Source organism: Prinia subflava, chromosome 4, assembly GCF_021018805.1.
Source record: "Prinia subflava isolate CZ2003 ecotype Zambia chromosome 4, Cam_Psub_1.2, whole genome shotgun sequence".
Classification (NCBI taxonomy): Eukaryota; Metazoa; Chordata; class Aves; order Passeriformes; family Cisticolidae; genus Prinia; species Prinia subflava.
Window position 1 is genome coordinate 4,853,745 of NC_086250.1, and position 23,048 is coordinate 4,876,792.

General features: G+C 46.3%; 4 protein-coding genes across 4 annotated transcripts; 1 reads left to right on the forward strand and 3 right to left on the reverse strand.

The window, feature by feature from the left end:
• Window positions 1-581: 581 nt before the first annotated feature.
• Window positions 582-1,751, reverse strand: LOC134549297 (DNA/RNA-binding protein KIN17-like). The gene has a single exon (XM_063394865.1). It carries the CDS (start codon window positions 1,749-1,751, stop codon window positions 582-584), a length of 1,170 nt encoding a protein of 389 aa, XP_063250935.1.
• A 3,755-nt stretch (window positions 1,752-5,506) lies between these two features.
• On the forward strand, window positions 5,507-7,039 carry LOC134549298 (RNA-binding motif protein, X-linked 2-like). The gene has a single exon (XM_063394866.1). The coding sequence runs from the start codon at window positions 5,507-5,509 to the stop codon at window positions 6,380-6,382; it is 876 nt and encodes a 291-aa protein (XP_063250936.1). The 3' UTR covers window positions 6,383-7,039.
• Window positions 7,040-8,735: 1,696 nt separating this feature from the next.
• LOC134549258 (tuftelin-interacting protein 11-like) lies at window positions 8,736-11,268 on the reverse strand. Its single transcript, XM_063394824.1, has one exon. The coding sequence runs from the start codon at window positions 11,266-11,268 to the stop codon at window positions 8,911-8,913; it is 2,358 nt and encodes a 785-aa protein (XP_063250894.1). The 3' UTR covers window positions 8,736-8,910.
• A 5,484-nt stretch (window positions 11,269-16,752) lies between these two features.
• Window positions 16,753-21,188, reverse strand: LOC134549299 (peptidyl-prolyl cis-trans isomerase-like 4). Its single transcript, XM_063394867.1, has one exon. It carries the CDS (start codon window positions 19,182-19,184, stop codon window positions 17,841-17,843), a length of 1,344 nt encoding a protein of 447 aa, XP_063250937.1. The 5' UTR covers window positions 19,185-21,188; the 3' UTR covers window positions 16,753-17,840.
• Window positions 21,189-23,048: the final 1,860 nt, after the last annotated feature.

The window sequence follows — 23,048 nt, forward strand, 5'->3', positions numbered from 1 at the left end:
CTACTATTTATAAACTATACACGACTGGAGCATTGACCACAAAACTTACAGATTATACTATATTAAAGCAGTTAAAAGGGGTTATAAACAGTACTTTATTAAAATCGTTGTGATCAATAATAACTTGCAAAAACTTACCATAAATGCAAAAGCCAATACCTATATTGCCATTCATGACATTTATCATTTGCAAGGTTCACTCTACTGCTTATTATATGGTGAAGGCACACCAAGGAAAAGCAAGAAACAAAAATCCAGAGTCAATCAATCCAAACCAAAATAAACCAAAAAACTATTTATGTGGAGGTAGGGGGCGTGGGGGGTGACAAAAGGATAGAAGGGGTAAGGATAAAAAGGAGTATGACCTAAAGGCTCAATAGCACTTTACAGCATTTGAACTTAACAGCACCTTAAACTTAACAGTGTTTAACTTATAACTTAAATATAACAATTTAGCAAAGGACTCATTTAGGATTTACTGTACCAGAGTCTTGTATCTGCACAGAGTCTTGTGTCTGCGAGCAAGATGTCAGACAGAAGATTTTGAGAACCAAAATCTTCTCTGATGCATGATTTAACACTCAGGCAAGTTTGGAGACATCTTCATACTGAATATCTTCAACTCTGTGCCCTTTAAAAGGTCCCGAGTCAATGGTTATTGTCACTGAAAACCTCTTCTCATTGATGGATTCCAAAATGCCTTCATTTCCCCTGTACCCACCATTTAACACCATCACTTTCTTGCCTGGTGCTGGTATTACAGTTTCTAGATGTGTCTGATCAAGCTTCAGCTTGTGCCCAGAGTCAATCACCCTCACAACTGCTGTGTATTTGTCAATCACTTCCTTAACAACTGCCTTCTTCTTGTAGTACTTCTCTCCAAGCTTTTTTGTTACAACTTTTACAATTATTTCAGGCTGTAACCAGTAGTCTGTTTGAGTTGTTCTTTTCTTCTCCTCTTCAAGCTCCATGATCTCATCAAGTGCAGATTTCTTCTCTTTCTCTTTGGGCTGACCAGAGCTGTGAGCTGCTGCTTTTCTTTTAACTGCCCGCTCCACCATCTTCAGTGCATTCTGCTCAAGGACTCTTGTTTTACAAGATGCTGCTATGGAAGAACTTGCTCCTTTGTTTAAATTAAACGTAACTTTTTCTTCTTTCTTCTCTCTGTTCAGTTCAGTATAGACTGGCATTTCCAGTTCTTTCCCCTCCAAACCTCTTCTGACTTGATGTTCAATGAATTTAGCAGTTTTTTCTTCATCACCAAGGTCCTGCTTCTTCTTCCTCTCTTGTTCTTGCTGCCTGCGGACGGTCTCTGGGTCCCTGTCGATGTACTGGATGTACCAGCCTTTAGGAGTCTCATCAACTTTGCAAAGCCCTTCTCTCCCCAGCCACTTTGTAAAGTCAGTCAGCGTCTCCCACTGCGTGGCATTCATGTGGATGTGCTCCCGGTGGCTGACGTATTCATTGTACACAACATTGTTGTGGACTCTCTTTGTCCCGTATCGCCGCCTGAGCAACCCCAGGAAATCAACCCGGAATTCCTCAGAGAAGTAATCCATGAATTGCTGGGGGTTTTCTGAAGCCAGCAGCAGCTGTGTCTGGTGGGACTCGGACATGCAGTGGCACTTGAAGCCGTTCTCATCGCGGCACTGCCTCTGGCACATCTGGCAGTACCAGCGCAGCTTCTGCAGCCCCCTGGACTTGATGCGGTTGGCGATGGCCTTGGGGCTGAGGAAATCCGACTTCCCCATGATGCCTGTCCTCTGCTGATCCCTCTCCTGATCTGATCCCACCCCCTCTGGAAATGGTGGAGGCCAATTACTAAATAGTAATTTACTAACAGGCTTATCTTACTTTAAAATATTAAAGGGCTTAAGAATGTAGTAACAGAAACTGCAGGGGGAAAAAAAAGAACCTCCAACAGTGTGTTGGTTTGAAAGTAAACCAGTAGGAGATCCCAAGTCAGAGCTACAATTTAAGAGGAAAAGTTAAAAAAAATACAATAGTACAAAAACAATGAGTTAGAATACAACCTGACACCCTGTCAGTCGGTGTTGGCAGCAGTCCAAATAAATAGTGGCTGCAGTCCTCCGGGAGTGACAGATGTGGTTGAAGCAGTGATCTTGTAGAAGGGTGTCGTTCTCCTCTGAAGGTCCAGTGGTGAAGGTGAACGACTGAAGGGCCTGGTCTTCCTCTGGGAATCCAGTGGGAACAAGCTGCTCTGGTGTTCAAAATCTTGGATTTTATCCAGGTAGGAATGGTTGGCTCCTCCCCCTGGGTGGAGCGTCTCACAATGGGGTGATTTAATTTTATCAGTCATGCAGTGAGCCTTAATGGCCCATTAACAGAAGATATTTCCCTGGAGGGAGGATGGGTTGTGGAAGAGATAAAGAACACTGCCCCACCTGGTTTTATCAGCTGGCCCATTAACAGAAGATATCCCCCCAAAGTTATGAGGGATGGGTCATGGAAGAGATAAAGAACACTGCCCCACTTGATTTTAACAGATGGTAATAGAATACATACTTCTGGTTACATCTTGTATTGCACCCTGAGAAAAAAAGGCATTACTTTATTATCTGTCCAGGATGTTGCTCTGGCCAGAATATACCACAGAAATCATCTCATCCACACATATCCTCGGTGTGCAGAGAGAATAATTCCATCACACACCACTTTTACAAGATTTTTCAGATATTTTAGACAGTCAAAACTCATAGAAATTAATTGGGTCAGCATTCATTGGTCCTAAGTTGCAAAGTTCTTAGTATTTGGTCTCCTAGTGGATCTGAATTTCTTCACTAATGTCACTGAGGCTGTGGGTGCAGTCCTGTATGAGCCATTTATTTAAGAGTTGAACTTGATGATCCCTGTGAGTCCCTTCCAACTAAGAATATTCTGTGCATCTTCTGTGCTCTTCTGATGTTAATTAGATTTTCATTCCTTTATTTCCTTATCAGTCTTTTCAGGAGGAGATGTCTCCAGTTCTGCCAGAGGCAGAATCTGGGGTAGATGTTTGTAGATGGCTGCTGATGTTCTCTTGATATGATATCTCTCTTTATCTATTTGGGGCTACTCCCTGTCTGTTGATATGCTGAGTTCATCAGGCCTCACTCAAACAATGCCCTGAAAAGAAGTTTCAGTTCTTTTCCCTGAGGGAAAAGGTGAACAACCCTGGCTAAAGTTATATAAAAAAAATTTAAATTGATATATTTTCCAACAGGAGAACAGCATTTCTCCCATGTTTGCTATAGCATATGCACACTTGCATGGATACAGACATAAAGAGTCTGTACAAGGTATCACCAAAAAATTCCCCGCAAAGGTGCTGAAATAATCACTTCAGATGCCTTTGCATCTTCTCAACAAGCCAAGGGTTGAGCCTTGAGGAGTGGGGGTCTCAGCCAAGGATTCATCATCATTTGGGGATTCTCTGAGTGAAGTAAACTTGAGAGTTCACTCACTGAGAGGCCCCACACAGAGGGAGGTTGCTGCTCACAGCCTCTGCAGTCCAGAAGGGCTCAAAAGGTCCCATTTTGGACCACTGTTTATAGGGCAACAAGACAGTGGGCTTTAGTCATAAAAAAACCCAGGAGCTCATTAGACAGTGTGATTTTCTGAGAGCAGTTACTGTCTCTGATAAGCTCAAGAGGAGCTGAGTCCAGTGCTGTCCATCAAGGCTGAGGCCTAATAAGCATTTTTCTGATCCTAGTGCATGGGGATGGGGGGCTGATAGGGGAAGAAAACATACCAATACACCAGATTGGCTGCCCATTTCATTTTGTACATAGAGAAAAACGAAACTTTTATTTTATGTATATATATATCTTTAATTGTATAGGTGTAGATATTGGATATACATAGATGCATTTTATATATGCAGAGAAATTATGTATACAGAAATGAATAATTATGTATTTGTCCTAGGGGGACATGTATGTACTGGTATCCCTCCTTGCATGGTAACTCTGCAAAATCTATTTGCCAGTAATGTCCAGGAAGATCCCCTGTTTTTGTTACTCCTAAAACAACCCTTTTCCTTGTGTCAGGGTTGTTTTTACACCAGATTTCATATTTGCTCACTACTGATTTTATAATGAGAGTCATTCCTTGTCTTATTACTACCTTTTTAGATGTTTCAGGAGGTTTTCAACCCTGAAATGTGTGTTTTCCTGTTCTCTTTCAGCTAGCTCTCACAGGATTAGGGGTGGGACTGCGACCTGATTTGCTGGTGTAATAGCCCACCCATTCTCTGTGGTCTCAGATTTAAGAAACTTGATTAGTTTGTGGTCTGCTTGGTCATATTTTGTGGTGAAACAAAATCAATCTCTTTTTGTGGAATTACTGCAAGGATATCTTTTTCTGCAATCCCTCTTGCTGCTTTATCAGCAAAATGGTTTCCCAGTTCTGGAGTGGTTTTCCCCTTTTGGTGACCTCTACAATGCATGATTGCTACTTCTGCAGGTTATTTAATGCTCTCTAAGAGGGCAAGTATCTGTTCAGCATATTTGATTTGATTACCTTGAGTGTTCAAAAGTCCTCTCTCCTTCCAGGTGGCTCATTGGGTGTGGACAACACTAAATGAATATTTAGGGTCAGCCCATATATTTACTTTTTTCCTTCACTCAGGTCTAGGGCTTTTGTCAGTGCAATCAGTTTGGCTTTCTGTGATGACACATCTGCTGGCAGGGTATTTGCCTCGATCACCTTATCCTGTGTGGTTATTGCATGGCCTGTCATCCTTTTGCCATTTTTCATAAAGCTGCTCCCATCTGTAAAAAGTTCCCAACCTCAATTTTTACATGGGGCACGTCTTTCAGGTCAGGTCAGTTGGAATAGATTGCTTCAATTGTCTGTAAACAGTTATGTACAGGCTCATAGTCAATTAAGGTGGAGGACAAAAACATGTTTTTTTCAGGGTAACATCATCCTGTTCTAATAACAGTGCTTGATATTTAAGCATCTGGTTACCAGATAACCAATGCTCCCCTTTTTGATAACTTGAGATAAGCACAGAAGAGAGAACTTTGAGTGTCTGGGCTTGCAAATGTGGGGTGTAACCAAAAGTGTCCTGTTACCATCTGTTGAAACCAGGAGGGGCAGTGTTCTTTATCTTCTGTTAATGGGCCAGCTGATAAAACCAGGTGGGGTAGTGTTCCTTATCTCTTCCATGACCCATCCTCCCTGCAGGGGGACCTGCTGTTAATGGGCCATTAAGGGTAACAGCATGAGGGATAAAATTAAATCACCCCATTGTGAGATGCTCCACCCAGGGGGAGGAGCCAAGCATTCCTACCAGGATAAAAATGTGTGATTTTGAACACCAGAGCAGCTTGTTCCCACTGGCTTGCCAGAGGAAGACCAGATCCATCTACACTACCACCGGACCTTCAGAGGAGGAGTGCTCCCTTCTGCAGGATTGTTGCTTCGAGTGAACTCCATCTGTCAGTGCAGGAGGACTGCAGCCAGCATTTAATTGCAGTGCAGTGGCAGTGCCAGCGCCGCCATGAACCCCCTGACCAAGGTGAGGCTGATCTCGGAGCTGAACTCGCGGGAGGTGCAGCTGGGCGTGCCGGAGGCGGCGTCGTGGCACGCGCAGTACCGCGACAGCGCCTGGATCTTCGTGGGCGGGCTGCACCACGGGCTGACCGAGGGAGATGTCATCTGCGTCTTCTCGCAGTACGGAGAGGTCGTCAACATCAACCTCGTGTGGGACAAGAGGACCGGCAAGTCCAAGGGCTTCTGCTTCCTGTGCTATGAGGACCAGAGGAGCACCATCCTGGCCGTGGATAACTTCAATGGCATCAAGATCAAGGGACGGACCATCCGCGTGGACCACGTGGCCAAATACCGGCCCCCCAAGGAGTCTGAGGACTGGGATGAGGTGACCAGAGCCCTCCACGCCAAGGGCTGTGGGGTCAAAACGCCACCTCACACCTCGTCTGACTCCCTGTCTGAGGATGAGGGTGTGCCTGTGAATAGGCAGAAGGAGAAGCAGCGGAGCAGAGCAGGACAGTCAAAGTCGAGCCCACAAACTGGGAATAAGGTGAGCACAGGGGAGCCCCATCCCAGGATCAAGATCAAGAAGGAGAAGGAGGACCCTGGGTATGAGCGCTATGCTGGTGGGAGCTCCTGCAGGAAGAGGAGCAGGACGCAGCGGGAAGAGGAGCAGCAGCAGCACCAGCGGCACTTGGACAGGAGGGAGGACAAGAACTGCCACAAGCAGAGGGGCCAGAGTGGCTCCTGGGAGGAGAGGGAGAAGAGGGAGAAGAGGGAGAAGAGGGAGGAGGGTGGCAGGAGGAGTGATGGGCACTGCAGTTGCCAACATTTGTCACCCAGGGGAGGGAGATTGAGGGATCCCCACTCCAGGCACAGGGAATGAGGCTCTGGCAGGAACTCTGTTTGCTGCTGAGCCCTGGGTGAGCTTTTGGGGTGAGGGAGGCCCTGAGCCTGCCCAAACCTGCTCCAAGCTCCTGGGATACCATGGCTGGATGTTTCACCTGGGAGCTTCCCCTTGCCTCTCATCCCACCCGGGGCCAGGGCTTTCCATGTTGCCTGTGCTGCTGGCTGGGACAGGGGTTTGTCCTTTGACTGGGGAGGGTGTCAAGTGCTGAAGGCTAGGAGTTGCAGAATGCTCCCCTTTCCCTAAATCCCTAGGGTGGTGTCCCCATCTTGCACTGCGTGTAGAGGCCGTTGGGTGTGTTATTCTGAATTTGTTTAAAGGTTTCTTAATAAAAGTTCCTGTTAAGGAGAAAAAAAAAAAAAAAAAAGGAATGGTCTGCTTGGGGAGGTGGTCAATTTGCTGTCTCTGGATGAGTTTAAGAAAAGACTGGATGTGGCACTCAGATTTAGTTAAGGTGTTAGGGCTGAGTTGGACTCGATGATCTCAGAGGTCTTTTCCAACCTAATGATTCTGTGATTCTGTTGGTGCCCTCAGTCAGAGGGTTGTGGCCTGCTTTTACAAACAGGTAGACAAAGTTGCCCAAGCCTGGCCAGGGTGCCTGAAGGCTGTGGGAGCCACTGTCCTCCTGATCCAGAAAGCCCAAAAATTCACCCTTGGGTGACACATTTTAGTATATGTACCCTATGCTGTGGCAGCTGTAGTTTATCTTAGGGCAAGTTCCTTCCACTGTGATCTTGACAGTGTTTGAGACAAGCAACTGTGCTCTTTAAGTCCCTACAGACTTCTGGAAGTCCCTTCCAACCTCAGCCATTCTGTGACTCTGAATATCCCTCTGGAGGTCCCTTCCAACCCCAGCCATTCTGTGACTCTGAATATCCCTCTGGAGGTCCCTTCCAACCTCAGCCATTCTGTGACTCTGAATATCCCTCTGGAGGTCCCTTCCAGCCTCAGCCGTTCTGTGACTCTGGGAATATCCCTTTGGTCTGTTAGGGTCAGCTGTCCTGGATGTGATTCCTACCAACCTCTTACCCATCCCTTGCTCATTCTGGCCTTTGGGGCAAAAATGATTCACATCAAACCTGCTCCCTTTGGCTTGGAACTGAGGTCACCACACTCTCTGCCTTGCTTACTTGACCAGAAAGAGACCCCTTGTCCCCAGAAGAAAGTCCCTTCTCCCTGCTATCAACTTTGGTGTCCCTAATTATTTTCCTTCACACTCTAGTAGCCCCCTTAAATACTCCCTGAGAGACCTGACCCTCCTTCCAAAGATGATACATCCTCTTTTTATTCCTAAGTTCCTGCAATACCTCCTTGCCCATCCAGGTTGGACATTTGCACTTTGTCGACTTGCCTTTCGGCACACAGGGACAGCCTGTTCCTGTGCCCTCAAGATCTCTGTTATGAAGCCCACCCAGCTTTCCTGAAGTCCTTTGTTTTGAAGGGCTGCTCCCCAATGAACTCTCTGAACAAGTCTCCTAAATAGGCCAAAGGCTGCCCTCCAGAAGTGCAATCTAAACGTCTTCTTGGTGTTCCTGCTGATATCACCAAATATCTAGAACCCTATAATTACATGATCACTACGCCCTAAACTTCCTCCAACCACCACATCTCCCACCAGCCCATCTCTATTTGCAAACAGCAGGTCTAATATAGTTCCTCCCCTGGTGGGCTCACCCACCAGCTGTGACAAAAAGTTGTCCCTTATACAATCTAAAAATTTCCTGGACTAAACTAAACTAAACTAAGCTAAACTAAACTAAGCTAAGCTAAGCTAAGCTAAGCTAAGCTAAGCTAAGCTAAGCTAAGCTAAGCTAAGCTAAGCTAAGTTAAGCTAAGCTAAGCTAAGCTAAGCTAAGCTAAGCTAAGCTAAGCTAAGCTAAGCTAAACTAAACTAAACTAAACTAAATTAACTAAACTAAACTAAATTAACTAAACTAAACTAAACTAAACTAAAATAAAATAAAATAAAATAAAATAAAATAAACTAAAATAAAATAAAAAGCCCTGGAACTTGTTTATTCTAAGGGTTACCGGAAGGCTGTCCCTGGGTGGTTATTGGGGTCCCTGGCTCCTGGGGTGAAGTCCTGGCTAGCTCTAGACCTCAGTGCGTTACCCAATAATGGACTGAAAGTAAAAGAGGTGCTCTTTTTCTTCCTTGGGACCACGGTCCCACAGCTTTATTGTAGAACCCAAACTCCAAGAGAAAGGAAAAGAGTCAGAAATCCACATCTCAGGGGGTTTTAAGCCTGGAGAAAAAGGAGGGGGTGGGTGGAGGGGGAAAGGAACCACAAGCAATGGGAAACGACCCAGGGAGGGGTAGGAAGGAATCGAATAGGGGATACCGAAACCCAGAGAGGGGTACATAAAAGTGTGTAAAAATAAATTCATCATTCATAAATCCATGTGCAAAATACGATAAATCTATTTTTGTGTGCAAATACCACAAACCACCCAGTGCAGTATAGTAAGCAAAATGAACTATTTAGTGCACTACAACAGGTGGTGACTCAGTTCCTGTAGGGGCCTCTCTTGGCCATGTCGATGAGGCTCTGCAGCGAGGTGGGCACCCAGGTCTTCTCCCCTTGCACGAACACCACGCCCCTGTCGATGTAGATGACGATCCTGCCGAAGGTGTAGAGCTGCTTGCCCTCGTGCCGCTTCCCGATGACGGGCGTGAAGATGATGTTGTGCTCCTCAGCCCTGCTCTGGATGAGGTCCTTGAAGCTCACAGGCATGGAGCGGGCAGCGCCGATGCCACGCTGGGCCATGTTCTCAGTCTTGTGCTGCTCCTGCACGGCCTCGTGCTGGAGGTCCCTGCGCCGCTCCGTGTGCATCAGGTACGCGATGTTCTCCCAGGCACCCGGCTGCATGTACCCACCCACGCTGGAGGACACGGCCCGGTTCATGATGTCAAGGGCCTCATTGAACTTGTCTTTGATGGAGGGATGTGCCAGCACCTGTTCTGAGAACATGGACTTCCAGCCCAGGTACCACTTGATGATCTCGTCGTAGTTGGGGCTGTTACTGAGCCAAGAGCAGAGCACCTGCAGCCACTTTGGGAAGAAGTGTTTATCCAGCAGCCCAATGAGGCTGGAGACAGAAATCATCCCTTCCCAGTCAATCACCCAATAAAAGGCGTCCATGTGCTGCTGGTGAGGGTTGATGATGAGTTCATTCAGACACAGTCTGAGTTTAGGCACGATGTTCTTGACCATGAAAGCCTCCCATGAGCTGGGAGCGAACACATCTTTCCAGGGCTGCAGGATGAGCTTGGCAGAGGAGTCGCTGGGGTGCCACTTCTGCAGGGCGTTGGCCAGCTTGTTGCAGATGGTCGAGTACAGCGGCTCCAGCCGTGCCTGCATCAGCGGCAGCCAGGGGTGGATCCACGAGTGGATGGGCACCGTGTCCGTCAGCGGGTTCCAGCTCTCCACCTCCTTCTGCAGCCTGGGGAAGATGAGCTGATCCAGAATGTTATCCAGTATGCACAGAGGAACAATATTCACCCAGCTAGCCAAGAAATCCACCATGCATCCACAGTTTCTAGGCTGCCACTGTGCCACGATGTTTCTGACATAGGGCATCCAGATCTCCCACATCAGTCTGTAAAAAGCATCTGTTGACAGGTCCTGGCCACTGTGGGATAACAGCTGACGGTTTTCCAGAAGACGCTTCCACTTGGCTATGATCTCTGTGCCGTATGTACAGTCCTTGAGGGGATCCCAGTTCTTGAAGTATTCCTTCATGAGGGGATAAACTATGGCCACTGCCAGGTCCACCTTGTCTGACATCCTGTACTCCTCACAGTACTTGTCCTGCAGGGTCTCAAAGATCTCTGCACACTCATCCAGGGTCAGAGGGTTCTCACAGCCTGGATGCATCCGTCTCTCACAGTTCTCCACCATGTCCAGCACCTTCCTGAGGTTCCTGATGGCCTTCTCCTCATGGGACAGCACCTCAGCCATCTTCTGGATCTCGTGGCTCAGGTTGACCACCGTGTCCCTCTCGTACTGCAGCTGCCGGTCGCTCTGGATGATCTCCTGCTCCGTGGTGTCGATGAGCAGCTGCAGGTTGTGCTCCAGCTCGGGCAAGGCAAAGCCCTGGGGCTTGGAGTCCTTGCCCAGGGGATGCTGGGGGCTGTCATTAAGGATGTTGTGCTTGTGGCTGATCTGGCTGTAGCTGTAATAAACCTTTGGCTCCCGGCCCGTCATGTCAATCACCTTGACCTGGGACAGATCCTTCTGAGGGGCTGCAAGCTGCCTGCTGATAGTGCCCTTGGCTTTCAGATCTTCCACTGTCTTGTAGCTGTACCTAGGCTTTTTCTTGCCTCCTCTCAGGTCCTTCCGCCACTGGCTGAGCTCCTTCTGAAATTCCTCCTCAGTTTCCTCTTCTGAGTCCACCACAGGGAAGTCCTGCAAGGACTGTGGAGTCCTCTCGGAGCCATAAGCACCCACAGCACCTCTGCCTTTCCTCTGCTTGACCTCGATAGGATTGATGATTCCTTGAGCATTCTTCCCCAGACCCCTTCCAGGGACATAGCCCATCTTCTGGAGAAGCTTCTGCCCAATTCCTTTGGTGTGTCTCTCCCAGCTGCCAAAATCCACTAAAGTCCTGTCAGCAAAGTGCTCATATCTGAGATCCTCCCTCTCCTTCTTGATCTTGGGATGGGACTCCTCCATGGTCACCTGCTTCCCAGCTTGTGGGCTCAACTGGGACCGTTCTGCTCTGCTCCACTGCTTCTCTTTCTGCCTTTTCACAGGCACATCCTCATCCTCAGACAGGGAGTCAGACGAGGTGTGAGGGGGCATTTTAACCCTGCAGCCCTGGGCATGGAGGGCTCTGGTAACCTCATCCCAGTCCAGGTTCATGGCGGCGCTGGCACTGCCACTGCACTGCAATTAAATGCTGGCTGCAGTCCTCCTGCACTGACAGATGGAGTTCACTCGAAGCAACAATCCTGCAGAAGGGAGCACTCCTCCTCTGAAGGTCCGGTGGTAGTGTAGATGGATCTGGTCTTCCTCTGGCAAGCCAGTGGGAACAAGCTGCTCTGGTGTTCAAAATCACACATTTTTATCCTGGTAGGAATGCTTGGCTCCTCCCCCTGGGTGGAGCATCTCACAATGGGGTGATTTAATTTTATCCCTCATGCTGTTACCCTTAATGGCCCATTAACAGCAGGTCCCCCTGCAGGGAGGATGGGTCATGGAAGAGATAAGGAACACTACCCCACCTGGTTTTATCAGCTGGCCCATTAACAGAAGATAAAGAACACTGCCCCTCCTGGTTTCAACAGATGGTAACAGGACACTTTTGGTTACACCCCACATTTGCAAGCCCAGACACACAAAGTTCTCTCTTCTGTGCTTATCTCAAGTTCCCCTTGTGCTTTATCTTAGGGCAAGATCCTTCCACTGTGATCTTGATAGTGTTTGAGACAAGCAACTGTGCTCTTTAAGTCCCTACAGACCTCTGGAAGTCCCTTCCAACCTCAGCCATTCTGTGACTCTGAATATCCCTCTGGAGGTCCCTTCCAACCTCAGCCATTCTGTGACTCTGAATATCCCTCTGGAAGTCCCTTCCAACCTCAGCCATTCTGTGACTCTGAATATCCCTCTGGAGGTCCCTTCCAACCTCAGCCATTCTGTGACTCTGAATATCCCTCTGGAGGTCCCTTCCAACCTCAGCCATTCTGTGACTCTGAATATCCCTCTGGAGGTCCCTTCCAACCTCAGCCGTTCTGTGACTCTGGGAATATCCCTTTGGTCTGTTAGGGTCAGCTGTCCTGGATGTGATCTCTACCAACCTCTTACCCATCCCTTGCTCATTCTGGCCTCTGGGGCAAAAATGATTCACATCAAACCTGCTCCATTTGGCTTGGAACCGAGGCCACCACACTCTCTCTGCCTTGCTTACTTGACCAGAAAGAGATCCCTTGTCCCCAGAAGAAAGTCCCTTCTCCCTGCCACCAACTCCCTGTAAGGTGGTACAGAATAACCTCTGGGTCCTGGCCATGTGCCCATCATAGTACTGCAAAAATCATCCCTGTCCTGGCTGGAACCAGGACAATTTGACCACCTACAGCCTCTCCAGGTAACCTGTTCCAGGGTTACATATTTTCCCTTTAACATGTGCCTTGTAAGGATCAAATGAAAGGACTGTAAAGTCTTTTTATTTTTTCCATAAGAAAAGGCTTTTAATATACATCTGAATACAAAAATAACCAATCAGAGTTGATGTCACAGTGGACACGGGAAGAACTACACGAGGACACGCTGGTGAGCGAAGCAGGAAAAAGGGCGAGTTTATTTACAAAACTCAGTTTTATACATTTCTCATGGTGCTCGTGGATTGGAGGATGGAATTCCACCTCTCAATCCACGTTGGTCGAGCTAACTGTCAATTACATTTCTCTTCTTACTTAGAAATATGTAAACAATAAAAGACAGTTAGCAAAACATGGCTAGTGTTTATAGTAGAAAATGTGATAAGGTGAAATTTCTGACTCCAATATGAAGAATATAACAGAAGGCTTAAAAAAGTCTTCAAAACCAGGGTGACAAGTTACAGGTCTCCTGGGTACAGGAGAGGAAGTAATAACCCTAGAATCATCACAAACAAATCCTCATTTTTCCTGATCAGTTCCCTGAGTTTGGCTTGTTTTCTCTGTTCTGCAGTCACTCACAGGCTTCCAAAGTATTTATGATAATTAAAGTCTGTTGACCCGCTTTTGCTTCTACCCATATTCTTCCATTCATTCCCAGCACCAGCTCAAATGGGTACAATTGTGACAACTCTTTAATTATTTCACATTTGGGAGCCAAGAGCTTTCTTATTAGACCTAAGGAAACTTTAAAGAGGAAGCCATCTTGTCCAATTATTCCCATTCCACTTAATTTTTCACTGCTGTTTATACAGACCATCTCAGCTTCCATGTCTTTATTTGCCACAATGAACTGACCATAAATAAGATCTCCCACCTGCACATTTGGCCTGTTCCTCTTCATGGTGCCTTCGAAGGACAGTGGTAGTGTAGATAGGTCTGGTCTTCCTCTGGGAATCCAGTGGGAACAAGCTGCTCTGGTGTTCAAAATCTTGGATTTTTATCCTGGTAGGAATGCTTGGTTCTTTCCCCTGGGTGGAGCATCTCACAATGGGATGATGTAATTTTATCACTCATACAGTGAGACTCAATGGCCCAGTAACAGAAGATACCTCCCCAGAGGGAGGGTGGATCGTAGAAGAGATAAAGAACACTGCCCCACCTGGTTTTAATTGCTGGCCCATTAACAGAAGATATCCCTCCCCAAATTATGAGGGAGGGGTCCTGGAAGAGATAAAGAACACCAGGTTTTAACAGATGGTAATAGTTTTGGTTACATCTTGCATCGCAGACTGACATCCTCCTAAAATTCATTCTTTGTCAGTTCATGTCCCTCCCATTACTTTACTTCCTGTAGCATACAACTTACTCTATAAGTTATTCTTACCCCAAGGTTAAATCTCGAGGTACACACCAGGTCTCCCCATCCTCCCACATCACCCACAAAGTACACCCAGGTCCTTCAGCAAAGACAATCTCATGAACAAGTTTGCCTTTTCCCATGGGAGAAGAAACCCACACTAACCTCCCCAGCCACTTCCCTATGTGAAATGGAAGAACTTTATCTCCTTCCACGGTGTCTAAGGGCTTCGTTCAGGTGGGACCAGGCTTCTGCCAAGTTCATATCCCAGTGCTTCCATGTCTCATTACCTAATGTCCTTAACATAATTCTTAGCAGCCTGTTATATCTTTCAGTATTCCCAGAGGCCTGTGGATGATAAGGAATGTGATATATTAACTTAATGCCATGTTTCTTTGCCCAGGAGTTTAAAACATTATTTAAAAAACGAGTCCCACTTTCTGACTCAATTCTATCTAGGGTTGCATGTCACCACAAAATGTATCTTTCAAGACCTGAAATTGTGTTCTGGGCAGTGGCATGGTCTGCCGTGTACGTTTCCAGCCACCCAGTTGTGGCCTCTACCATGGTGAGGATATAACTCTTGGTTTGGCATGTTCATGGCAATGGCCCAATGTAATTAATTTACCAGGCTTCACCATACTGGAAACTCAGCAGTCGGTGCTCACTCTGCACACAGGGCACAAATTTACCCCGAATGAAGGGGGGCTCAGATGACTGATGCCAAAGAATGGTGACAAGCATCAACCCTTCATTATCCTATAGTAAAGCTTTCATACCTTTTCTCTGTAATATTCCCATGGGCAGCATCAAGCAGCACTAACTCCCTCTTCCAGCATGCCCAGCTAACACCTTCCTCCCTCTCCTCTCTATTCCTTTTTTCTCCCATGCATAACACCTTTTATTCTTTTGTAATTGGTCAATACACATCAGCATCCCATGCTTCTTTTCCTCAATGCTGTTCACCCGTCTTATATGGCTGCTTATACAGTGGCTTATACTTCCTGAAGGGTGGTTGTAGTCAGGTGGGAGTTGGTCTCTTTCTCCAGGTAGGAACTGACAGAAGGAGAGGACACAGTCTTAAGCTGCACCAAGGGAAATATAGGCTGGATATTAGGAAAAAGATTTTTACAGAAAGGGTGATAAAGTATTGAAATTGTCTGCCTGGGGAGGTGGTGGAGTCACCATCCCTGGATGTGTTTGAGGAAAGACTGGATATCTTTTAAAATGATAGTTGCATTTTGTCCATGAGAATGTATCTCCAGAATGAGAATCTTCTTGGCCTTGGTTCCCAGGAAGAACCAAGATAGCACAGAGCCTTGTACCCTGCAGGGCTTGGAGCTCTGGAATTTGTTTTGTCTTTCTGCTCAAGGAAAGGCCATGGAAAACTACTGGGAAAACTAATCACTAATACAATAGTCTACAGAGCTACAAATAAATGTGTTAAGAATACAGAGAATATATAAAAAAGGCAAAACCTAAACGGCATCACTGTGAGTTCAGCAAGTTGACTTGATCCACCTCCTTCAGTAGCTTCTGCAACCTGTTGTGTGGGGCTCCAAACAGCAGCTTTCCACTTCTGGTGCATCCCTACAGTGCAGAAGGAACCATCAGTGAAGAGTGTAGCGTGTTTCTTCTGCTGGCAATTGATTGTATGGTGGAGCTTCCTCAGCACATGTCACTTGTTCCTACTCCTATTCAACAGTAAGACCAAAGCTTGAATTCCTTCATAGGCAGCCAAGATTTCCTTCTCTGTGGGAGTGTAGTTGGCTTTGAGACCCTGTAACATTTTGCTCCAGAACCCCACTGGTCACCCTTGAGTCTCCCCAGGCAGCTTCTGCCAAAGGTTCCACTGCTGCATCATTAGACTCTCCCTCTCCAAGGCAGGGGGAAGGTTTCCCACCAGCTGGGACTAATGAGGCCACCACAGGGGAAAGGTACTCCTTCAGCATCTGGCCCATCTCACCTATCTGCTTCACCCAATCAGTGTGGCTCATTTTTAAGGTAGGCTGTGGGGCAGGGTCAGACTCTGGGGCAGCATTCCTAGACTCAGACCATTTCAGGCTCTAGGGCAGCATCCTTCTCTGGAGTAGGTATCAGGGTGGTTACCCAGGTTAATCTCTCCTTATCTCTGAATACTAAACAGAACAGGCATATCAGCAACACCAGCCACTGTATGATATCATTAGCATTCACAGAAGATTTGAACCCTTTGAAAACCTCCTTGAAACTAGACCCAAAGAGCTGGGTGAAGGGTTGGGAAAAGATATCCCCTGATGCCATTTCCTCACAGTAGGTACCATTGTTGAAGTAACTCCAAAAACATTCAGTTAGTGTGTAATAGCTCTGAATCCATGTGCCTGCCTTCCAAAGGAAGTTAAAAATCCATGAATTCCTCACCTTATTAACCCATAAAGTAAACTAGATAACTGCCACAGTAGCCTTAGTTATAGGGCCCATGTTTAGATAAGGGCCTGCAAATGGGGGAAATATAGCCATGACCACATACCACCTGAACCAGGGCAAGCTAGACCACATAGTGCTGCCTAGCAAGGTTTCTATATCCAGCACACAAAAAATTAGGTTACTCAAGAACTGTTACTCCTTTTTTCACCCTTTTTTCTCTCAATGCCCTTGTGCCTCACATTGGGCACCAAAATCTGTCTCAGTTTGGAAAGACAGGTGTCTGCCAGGGTAAGCTGGAGCCTAACTTGGAATGGAGAATGTAAACCCCCTCCCTCCAAATTAGTATAGTTTTGAAATTAAGCGGCTTTCAGACAAAGATATGGGAATAGGAATAACAGTTCTTTATTAGGAATATTGAAAATAGAAATGTAGTAGTACAAAAAAAGCAAACAAACAAACAAACAAACCCACTGACAGAGTCAAAATACAACCTGACACCCTGTGGGTCAGGGTGCTGGTAGCAGTGCAGTTAAGTCCTCCTGGAGTGACAGATGTGGCTCTGCTGGAGCAGAGATGATCCTGTAGAAGGGGATAGTTTTCTCTGAAGGTCCAGTGGTGGTGAGATGGGTCTGGTCTTCCTCTGGGAATCCAGTGCAAACAGGCTGTCTCTGTGTTATGAATCCCAGGTTTATCCAGGTAGGAGTGCTTGGCTTATCCGCCTGGGTGGAGCATCTCCCAAGGGGATGATGTAATTTTATCACTCATGCAGTGAGCCTTAATGGCCCATTAACAGAAAAAATCTCCCTGGAGGGAGGATGGGTGGTGGAAGAGATAAAGAAAACACCTTTTATACATTCAAGGTTGAGAGTTCATGGGCAGCAGCACTTAAAAACAAAGGAGTCCAGGAAGGATGGGTGTCCTTCAAAACAGAAGAATTAAAGTCAGTTAATAACAATCTCACCTTGGGGGGAAAAACATGTGTACCTGCAGTAAACAACTAATCTGTCCCATGAAAATCAGTAAAGGAAACACGCAAAGAATTCAAAAATAGAGAGATTTGATGGACAAGTCAAATGCCCCTTATTAATCAATAGAGCAATAGGTGAGAAAACTATAAAGCATTTGGAATTGCTTATGAGGCCTTTGAAAACTATAAAATGAGTTGTGTGAATAAAAATTTGGCCTTTCCTGCATGAAGAACGGAGTCCGGGGTGATTCATTACAACATCACCCCAAAGATGTGAATGATGTGGATGAACAGCCTGTCATGAATGAAGAAGGTGAAATGAGCTAAGCCTAACCTGGGACTGGGCGGTGAGACAGGACTTAAGAGACAGAATATACAAAGTTGCAAAAGGAAGATTGCAGCCAGCTGTGAGTAAGGTATTGCTGTTCATTTAAGAGACCTGTTGTAGATATGGGGTGGCACAGCAGGTCTCTGCCTGCCCTGGTTTGGCTGCAAGGTTTTTTTTGAGGGTTTTTGTATTTTTTAATTTTTTGTTGTTTTACTTTTTTTAAAAAAAAGGTTTAATTTATTGCATTAGTTCCCCTCTGTCTTTTCCTTTCCTTGTCCTTCATCTGTACTTGCCTTTTTGCCTACTGTAAGTGTAATCTCTCTCCCGAGAATGGCTGCGGCTCCGATGCCTGTCTTTCTTCTTACCCTTGGTCCTATCCCTACAGTGTTCTTCATGCTTTCGGTCAGAATACTTCAATTTTTCGCTCCTCTTTTCATCATCTTCAGAGTAGTGGTGCTTTTTCTTCTTGTGTTTTTTAGCTAAATGTGACTGACTTGTGTGACACTTTTCTACATCTTCATCCAGCACCAGGTCATACTTGGCATCCTGCTTTGGTTTTACCTTTTCTTTCAGAGCATATTTTGAAGGTTTATCGCATTCCTTCTCATAGTCCTTGAAACATTCCTTGGTATACCGCCCACCTTTTCCCTTCCATTTCATCTTTGCAACAGACTGGCTAAAATCCACATGGATCCGTCTGTCATCTATCAGCACGTTGTCCATTTTCAAGTAGGCTTTCTCACAGTCTTCCTCCTTTTCAAACTCTATGAAAGCATAGCAAAGAGATTCACCAGTCTTCCAGTCTCGCATCACTTCACAACTTTTAATGGGACCAAAGCGTGAAAATATTATCTCCAGGTCTTCAGCTCTGGTCACTGGATTCAGTTTACACACAAACAGCACATTTTCTGGTGGCTTGATGTCTGCATCTGGTAGGTCTCCCACCATTTCCAGAAGAATAGCACGAGTTTTTGCTTCTTTTTCTGCCTGAACTTCCTCCATTTCTTCTGCAGACCGTCCTTTCATGTCATCAATTTCTTCATCTGCTCCTATTCTGCCACTGTCCAGCTGTTCCTTTGTAGGTTCTGGTGAGTGATCTGGAACACACAAGCCAGGTGGATCATCAAAGGGATCCTCTAAGATGACTGTGTGATTGATCCTGATATCCTGATATGGGATAAAATCCTTATCTACAAAGGTTTCATTGATTGTCTGCAATACATCCATGCCTTCTGTCACTTCTCCAAACACTGTATGTACACCATCAAGGTAATCCAGGTTTTCCCCTGTGGTAATGAGGAACTGTGATCCATGCTGACCACTGCCATTATTCACCATTGACACGGTTCCCTTCTTCTTGTGCTTGATTCTGGGCAACTTCTCTGCCTCAAAATATCTGGCTTGATCACCATACAGTTGACAAAAGATGGATTCCCCTCCACAGCCAGTTCCCACGGGGTCACCAGTTTGGATCATAAAATCCCTCTGTACATTATAAATAAGACAATAGTTGTAGTACTTGACTTTGCAGAGCTTCAGGAAATTCAGACAAGTACGGGGCCGCTCCTCCGTGTACAGGTCGATGACCAGGTCACCCACTGCGGTCTCCAGCAGCACTGCCATGCTCTCAGGAAAACAGGAACAACAGTCCCTTTCCAGGAGAATTCAAATAAAATGTAGGAGTACACAAAACACTGGCAGAGTCAGAATACAACCTGACACCCTGCCGCTCTGGGTGTAGGCAGCAGTCTGAATAAATGGTGGCTGCAGTCCTGCAGGAGTGACAGATCTGGTTCAGTTGAAGCAGTGATCCTGTAGAAGGGTGTCGTTTTCCTCTGAAGGTCCAGTGGTGGCACAGATGGGTCCAGTCTTCCTCTGGGAATCCAGTGGAAAAGGCTGCCAAGCAGTTCCAAATCTCAGATTTTATCCAGGTAGGAATGCTTGGCTCCTCCCTCTGGGTGGAGCATCTCACAATGGGATGATGTGATTTTATCAGTCAGGCAGTGATGGCCCATTACCAGCAGATAATCTCCCTGGGTGGGAGATGGGTCATGCAAGAGATAAAGAAACACTGCCCCACCTGGTGTAACAGATGCTAACAGAAGACATACTTCAGTTACATCTTGCATTACAACATAAGACAAGAACTCTTTCAACAAAATATATTTTTTGTAACAGCCGTTCCTGTTTCAATTTTGATATACTAGTGAGACTAAAGACATACAACCTATTCCTATACACTTGCAGACACACATGTTCCTAAGAAACAAACTCACAGTATACCCTGCAGCACTCAAATCTGCAATTCCTTTTTAATTTTTTCTTTGCCCACAGTTGAGACTGAATGCTTCCACAAAACAGCAGAGAGGACTGAACCACACAAGGCAAGAGCTGCAGAATTGGCTTCAGAACTCAGACCTGCCAGTTCTGGCTATTTCATAAGAAACCATGAAAAAAGGGACAAGATGGGGACTTCAACATCACAAAACTACAGCTGCAAAATTCACAGTTCATGCAGGCAATTACAAGATTTGGTAAAGCCCTTATACCAAATCAAATTTCTGTGAAGGAGAAGGAAGGAAGGAGTCCTAATCCTCACAAAACCAAAACCAAAACCAAAACCAAAACCAAAACACCAAAAAAACCCAACCAAACAAACAAACAAACAAAACCCAAAAAACACCCCAAAACAAAAAAAACCCCACCACATTTCAACAGCCCTGTCAGACAGAGCTGCCAGCCAGCAACCACAAAAGAGGAGGAGGATTGAAGGGACAACAGAAAAAGGTTCAAAATCATACTGGAACAACAAAAGTACATGCCAAAAGAACTGCAAATCTTAAGAGAACTTCTCCCCACCATACTTAACAACTCCTCCTCATTTGCATGAGGATTACAATGTAGCCCATTACTACACCTTAGTCTTAACACCTCCATGAGAAAAACCCCAGATAAGAAACAGAGTAGTCAGCTGTACCCCTCCCCTAAGCTGTGGCAAATCTTTTATCTCTCTTAAGTACCCAGTCATTATTGTCTCCTAGCAACACATATCAGCAGTTTGGAGCACTCCTGTCCCAAAGGAGTGGCTTGCAGGAATCTGAAAATCTGATGGGAGTTGAAGGGTTGGGACTACAGGGATAGGAATCTTAAAAGCATAGAATGGCTGGATTGGAAGGGACCTGAAAGATCATACATTTCCAAATCCCCTGCCATGGGCAGGGACACCTTCCACTAGACCAGAGTCCCATCCAACCTGGCCCTGGACACTTCCAGGGATGGGGCAGCCACAGCTTCTATGGGCAGCCTGTGCCAGGGCCTCACCACCCTCACAGGAGATAATTTCTTCCTGTTATCCAATCTAACCCTCCTCTCTTCAGTGTGAAGCCATTCCCCCTTGTCCTGTGCCTCCAGACCCTTTTCAAGAGTCTCTCTCCATCCTTTCTGTAGGTTCCCTTCAAGCACTGGAAGGCCACACACCCAACAACAATCAGTTGGCCACACACTCAGTCACAACAATCCCAATTCTTTCAGCCCTTCTTCCCAGCAGAGCTGCTCCATCCCTCTGATCCCCTTGGTGTCCCTGCTCTGGACTGGCTCCAACAGCTCCATGTCCTTCCTGTGCTGGGATCCCAGGGCTGGAGGCAGCCCTGCAGGTGGGGTGTCATCTGAGCAGGACAGAAGGGCAGAATGTCCCCCTTCTGTGTTCTATGTCCCAGCCCATATACCTTTTTATAAGGTAAACCCTATATTCTGGCACACCCAAGGGGAAGAAGGGAGGATAGAAACGACTCAAATTTCCATTGAGATCCAAAGGCTCGAGGAACCCATAAGAATAAAACAATATCCCATTTCCCTGGAAGGAAGAAGAGGGCTGAAACTGGTAATTGGTGGTTTGGTAAAACGGAGAATTTTAGAGCCATGTCTGTCCAGACATAACACCCTGATCCTGACAGTAAGAAAACCTGACAGGAGTTTCAGGTTAGTCCAGGACTTGAGGGCTGTGAATCACAGGATGAAGACTAGTTTCCCTGTAGTGGCCAACCCCTACACCCTCCTGAGTCAGATATCCCCTGAAAGCCCAGCTATCAAAGTTAATGTTGGAGACTAAAATGTCATGGGTAAAGTACCTACCTTTAGCCCTACTAAACGTAAGGACTATGCTCAACTCAGATAGTGGAATATCCCCTTTTGAACTGTGAGCATGGGATGCCTGTGGGACACCCCAGGTTAGGAGATAGCCAGATCCAACCTTACTTGATAGCTATAAATAGACATTTACAGGAACTAAGAAGGAAAGGAATAATAATGCAAAGTACTCCCCTGGGATTTGCTATCCATAAACTATAACCAGGAGAGAAAGTGTTAATCAGAACTTGGAAAGAGGTCTCTCTAACCCCACATTGGGAGGGTCTATTTCTTGTTCTTTTGACAACAGACACAGCCATAAGGACAGCTGAGAAGGGGTGGAGCCATGCCTCGAGAGTAAAGGAGATTGAAACCCAAGAAGAAAGGCCTGAGTGGAAAGTCACCTCCTCCCCCAGGGATCTGAAAATCAAACTCCATCGGAGCAGCAGATGACCGAGGGAAACTCAATTCATTGCTCAGAACCGGGGTGTCTCTGCAACCCATATATCCATTTTAAGTGTGAATATTGCCAGGAAATTTGGGTGGTGCACTGTAAGTGGGGGTGGAGACGTTCGGGATTGTGCAGGGAGTGTTTTGAGAAAGAGCAAAATCTGACTGTTCAGTTCTTAGGATACGCCACTCGCTTGGGGCTATTGGAATCAGATTCCTCTGGGTGGTATTCTTTATACCAAAACGGGTTGAGGGGAAAATTGAATTCCAAGGCTCAGATTTTGGCCACCGAGTGCCGAAGAACTAACAAGGTACCCTGTGTAGCGGAGCCAGTGAAGTTATCCAGGTGGGGCGCCTTTAGGAGGAGGTTCGCAGTTCGGACTAGCCGGAGGATCCGAGAGGAAACCCCTGCTGCCGTGAAGATGGGCTACCTCGCCACTGGCTGCAACCCAGCGGGCGAAGGCACAGGCAGAGGGATGTACCTCTGGATGACCCTCATAGTCCTGAACGAAGCTGTGTGCCCGGTGATGGGCCAGCATAATGAGACCCAGCTTAGCCTGGGGAAACAATTAAGGCTGCCCACCATGGACAAAACTGATACCAAGCTCCGTCTAAACAGGAATTAGGGTACTTTTTTTAAGGACACTTGGTGCTGGGAGTTTATATCAAAAAGGGACAGGGTGAGCGAAAAGGCGTTACCTAGGAATCACCAGTCAGATTTGCTACCAAAACAAAAGGACAATCATCAGGACAGTGTATGTAAAAATGGATTTCCTGGGAAAAACTAACGACAGGTTAAGAATATTACAACATTATGATCCTGCAGCCTGGGCGCGGGGAGAGAAAGGGAAATGTGAATACCTAGCTCACTTACAAGAAAGGCTCCTAAGACTGCAGGTAGCTGTAGAAGTA

Bases quoted from the DNA above. Each gene is read 5' to 3' on its own strand.
- LOC134549297 (XM_063394865.1), bottom strand. From the start codon at position 1,751: ATGGGGAAGTCGGATTTCCTCAGCCCCAAGGCCATCGCCAACCGCATC.
- LOC134549298 (XM_063394866.1), top strand. From the start codon at position 5,507: ATGAACCCCCTGACCAAGGTGAGGCTGATCTCGGAGCTGAACTCGCGG.
- LOC134549258 (XM_063394824.1), bottom strand. From the start codon at position 11,268: ATGAACCTGGACTGGGATGAGGTTACCAGAGCCCTCCATGCCCAGGGC.
- LOC134549299 (XM_063394867.1), bottom strand. From the start codon at position 19,184: ATGGCAGTGCTGCTGGAGACCGCAGTGGGTGACCTGGTCATCGACCTG.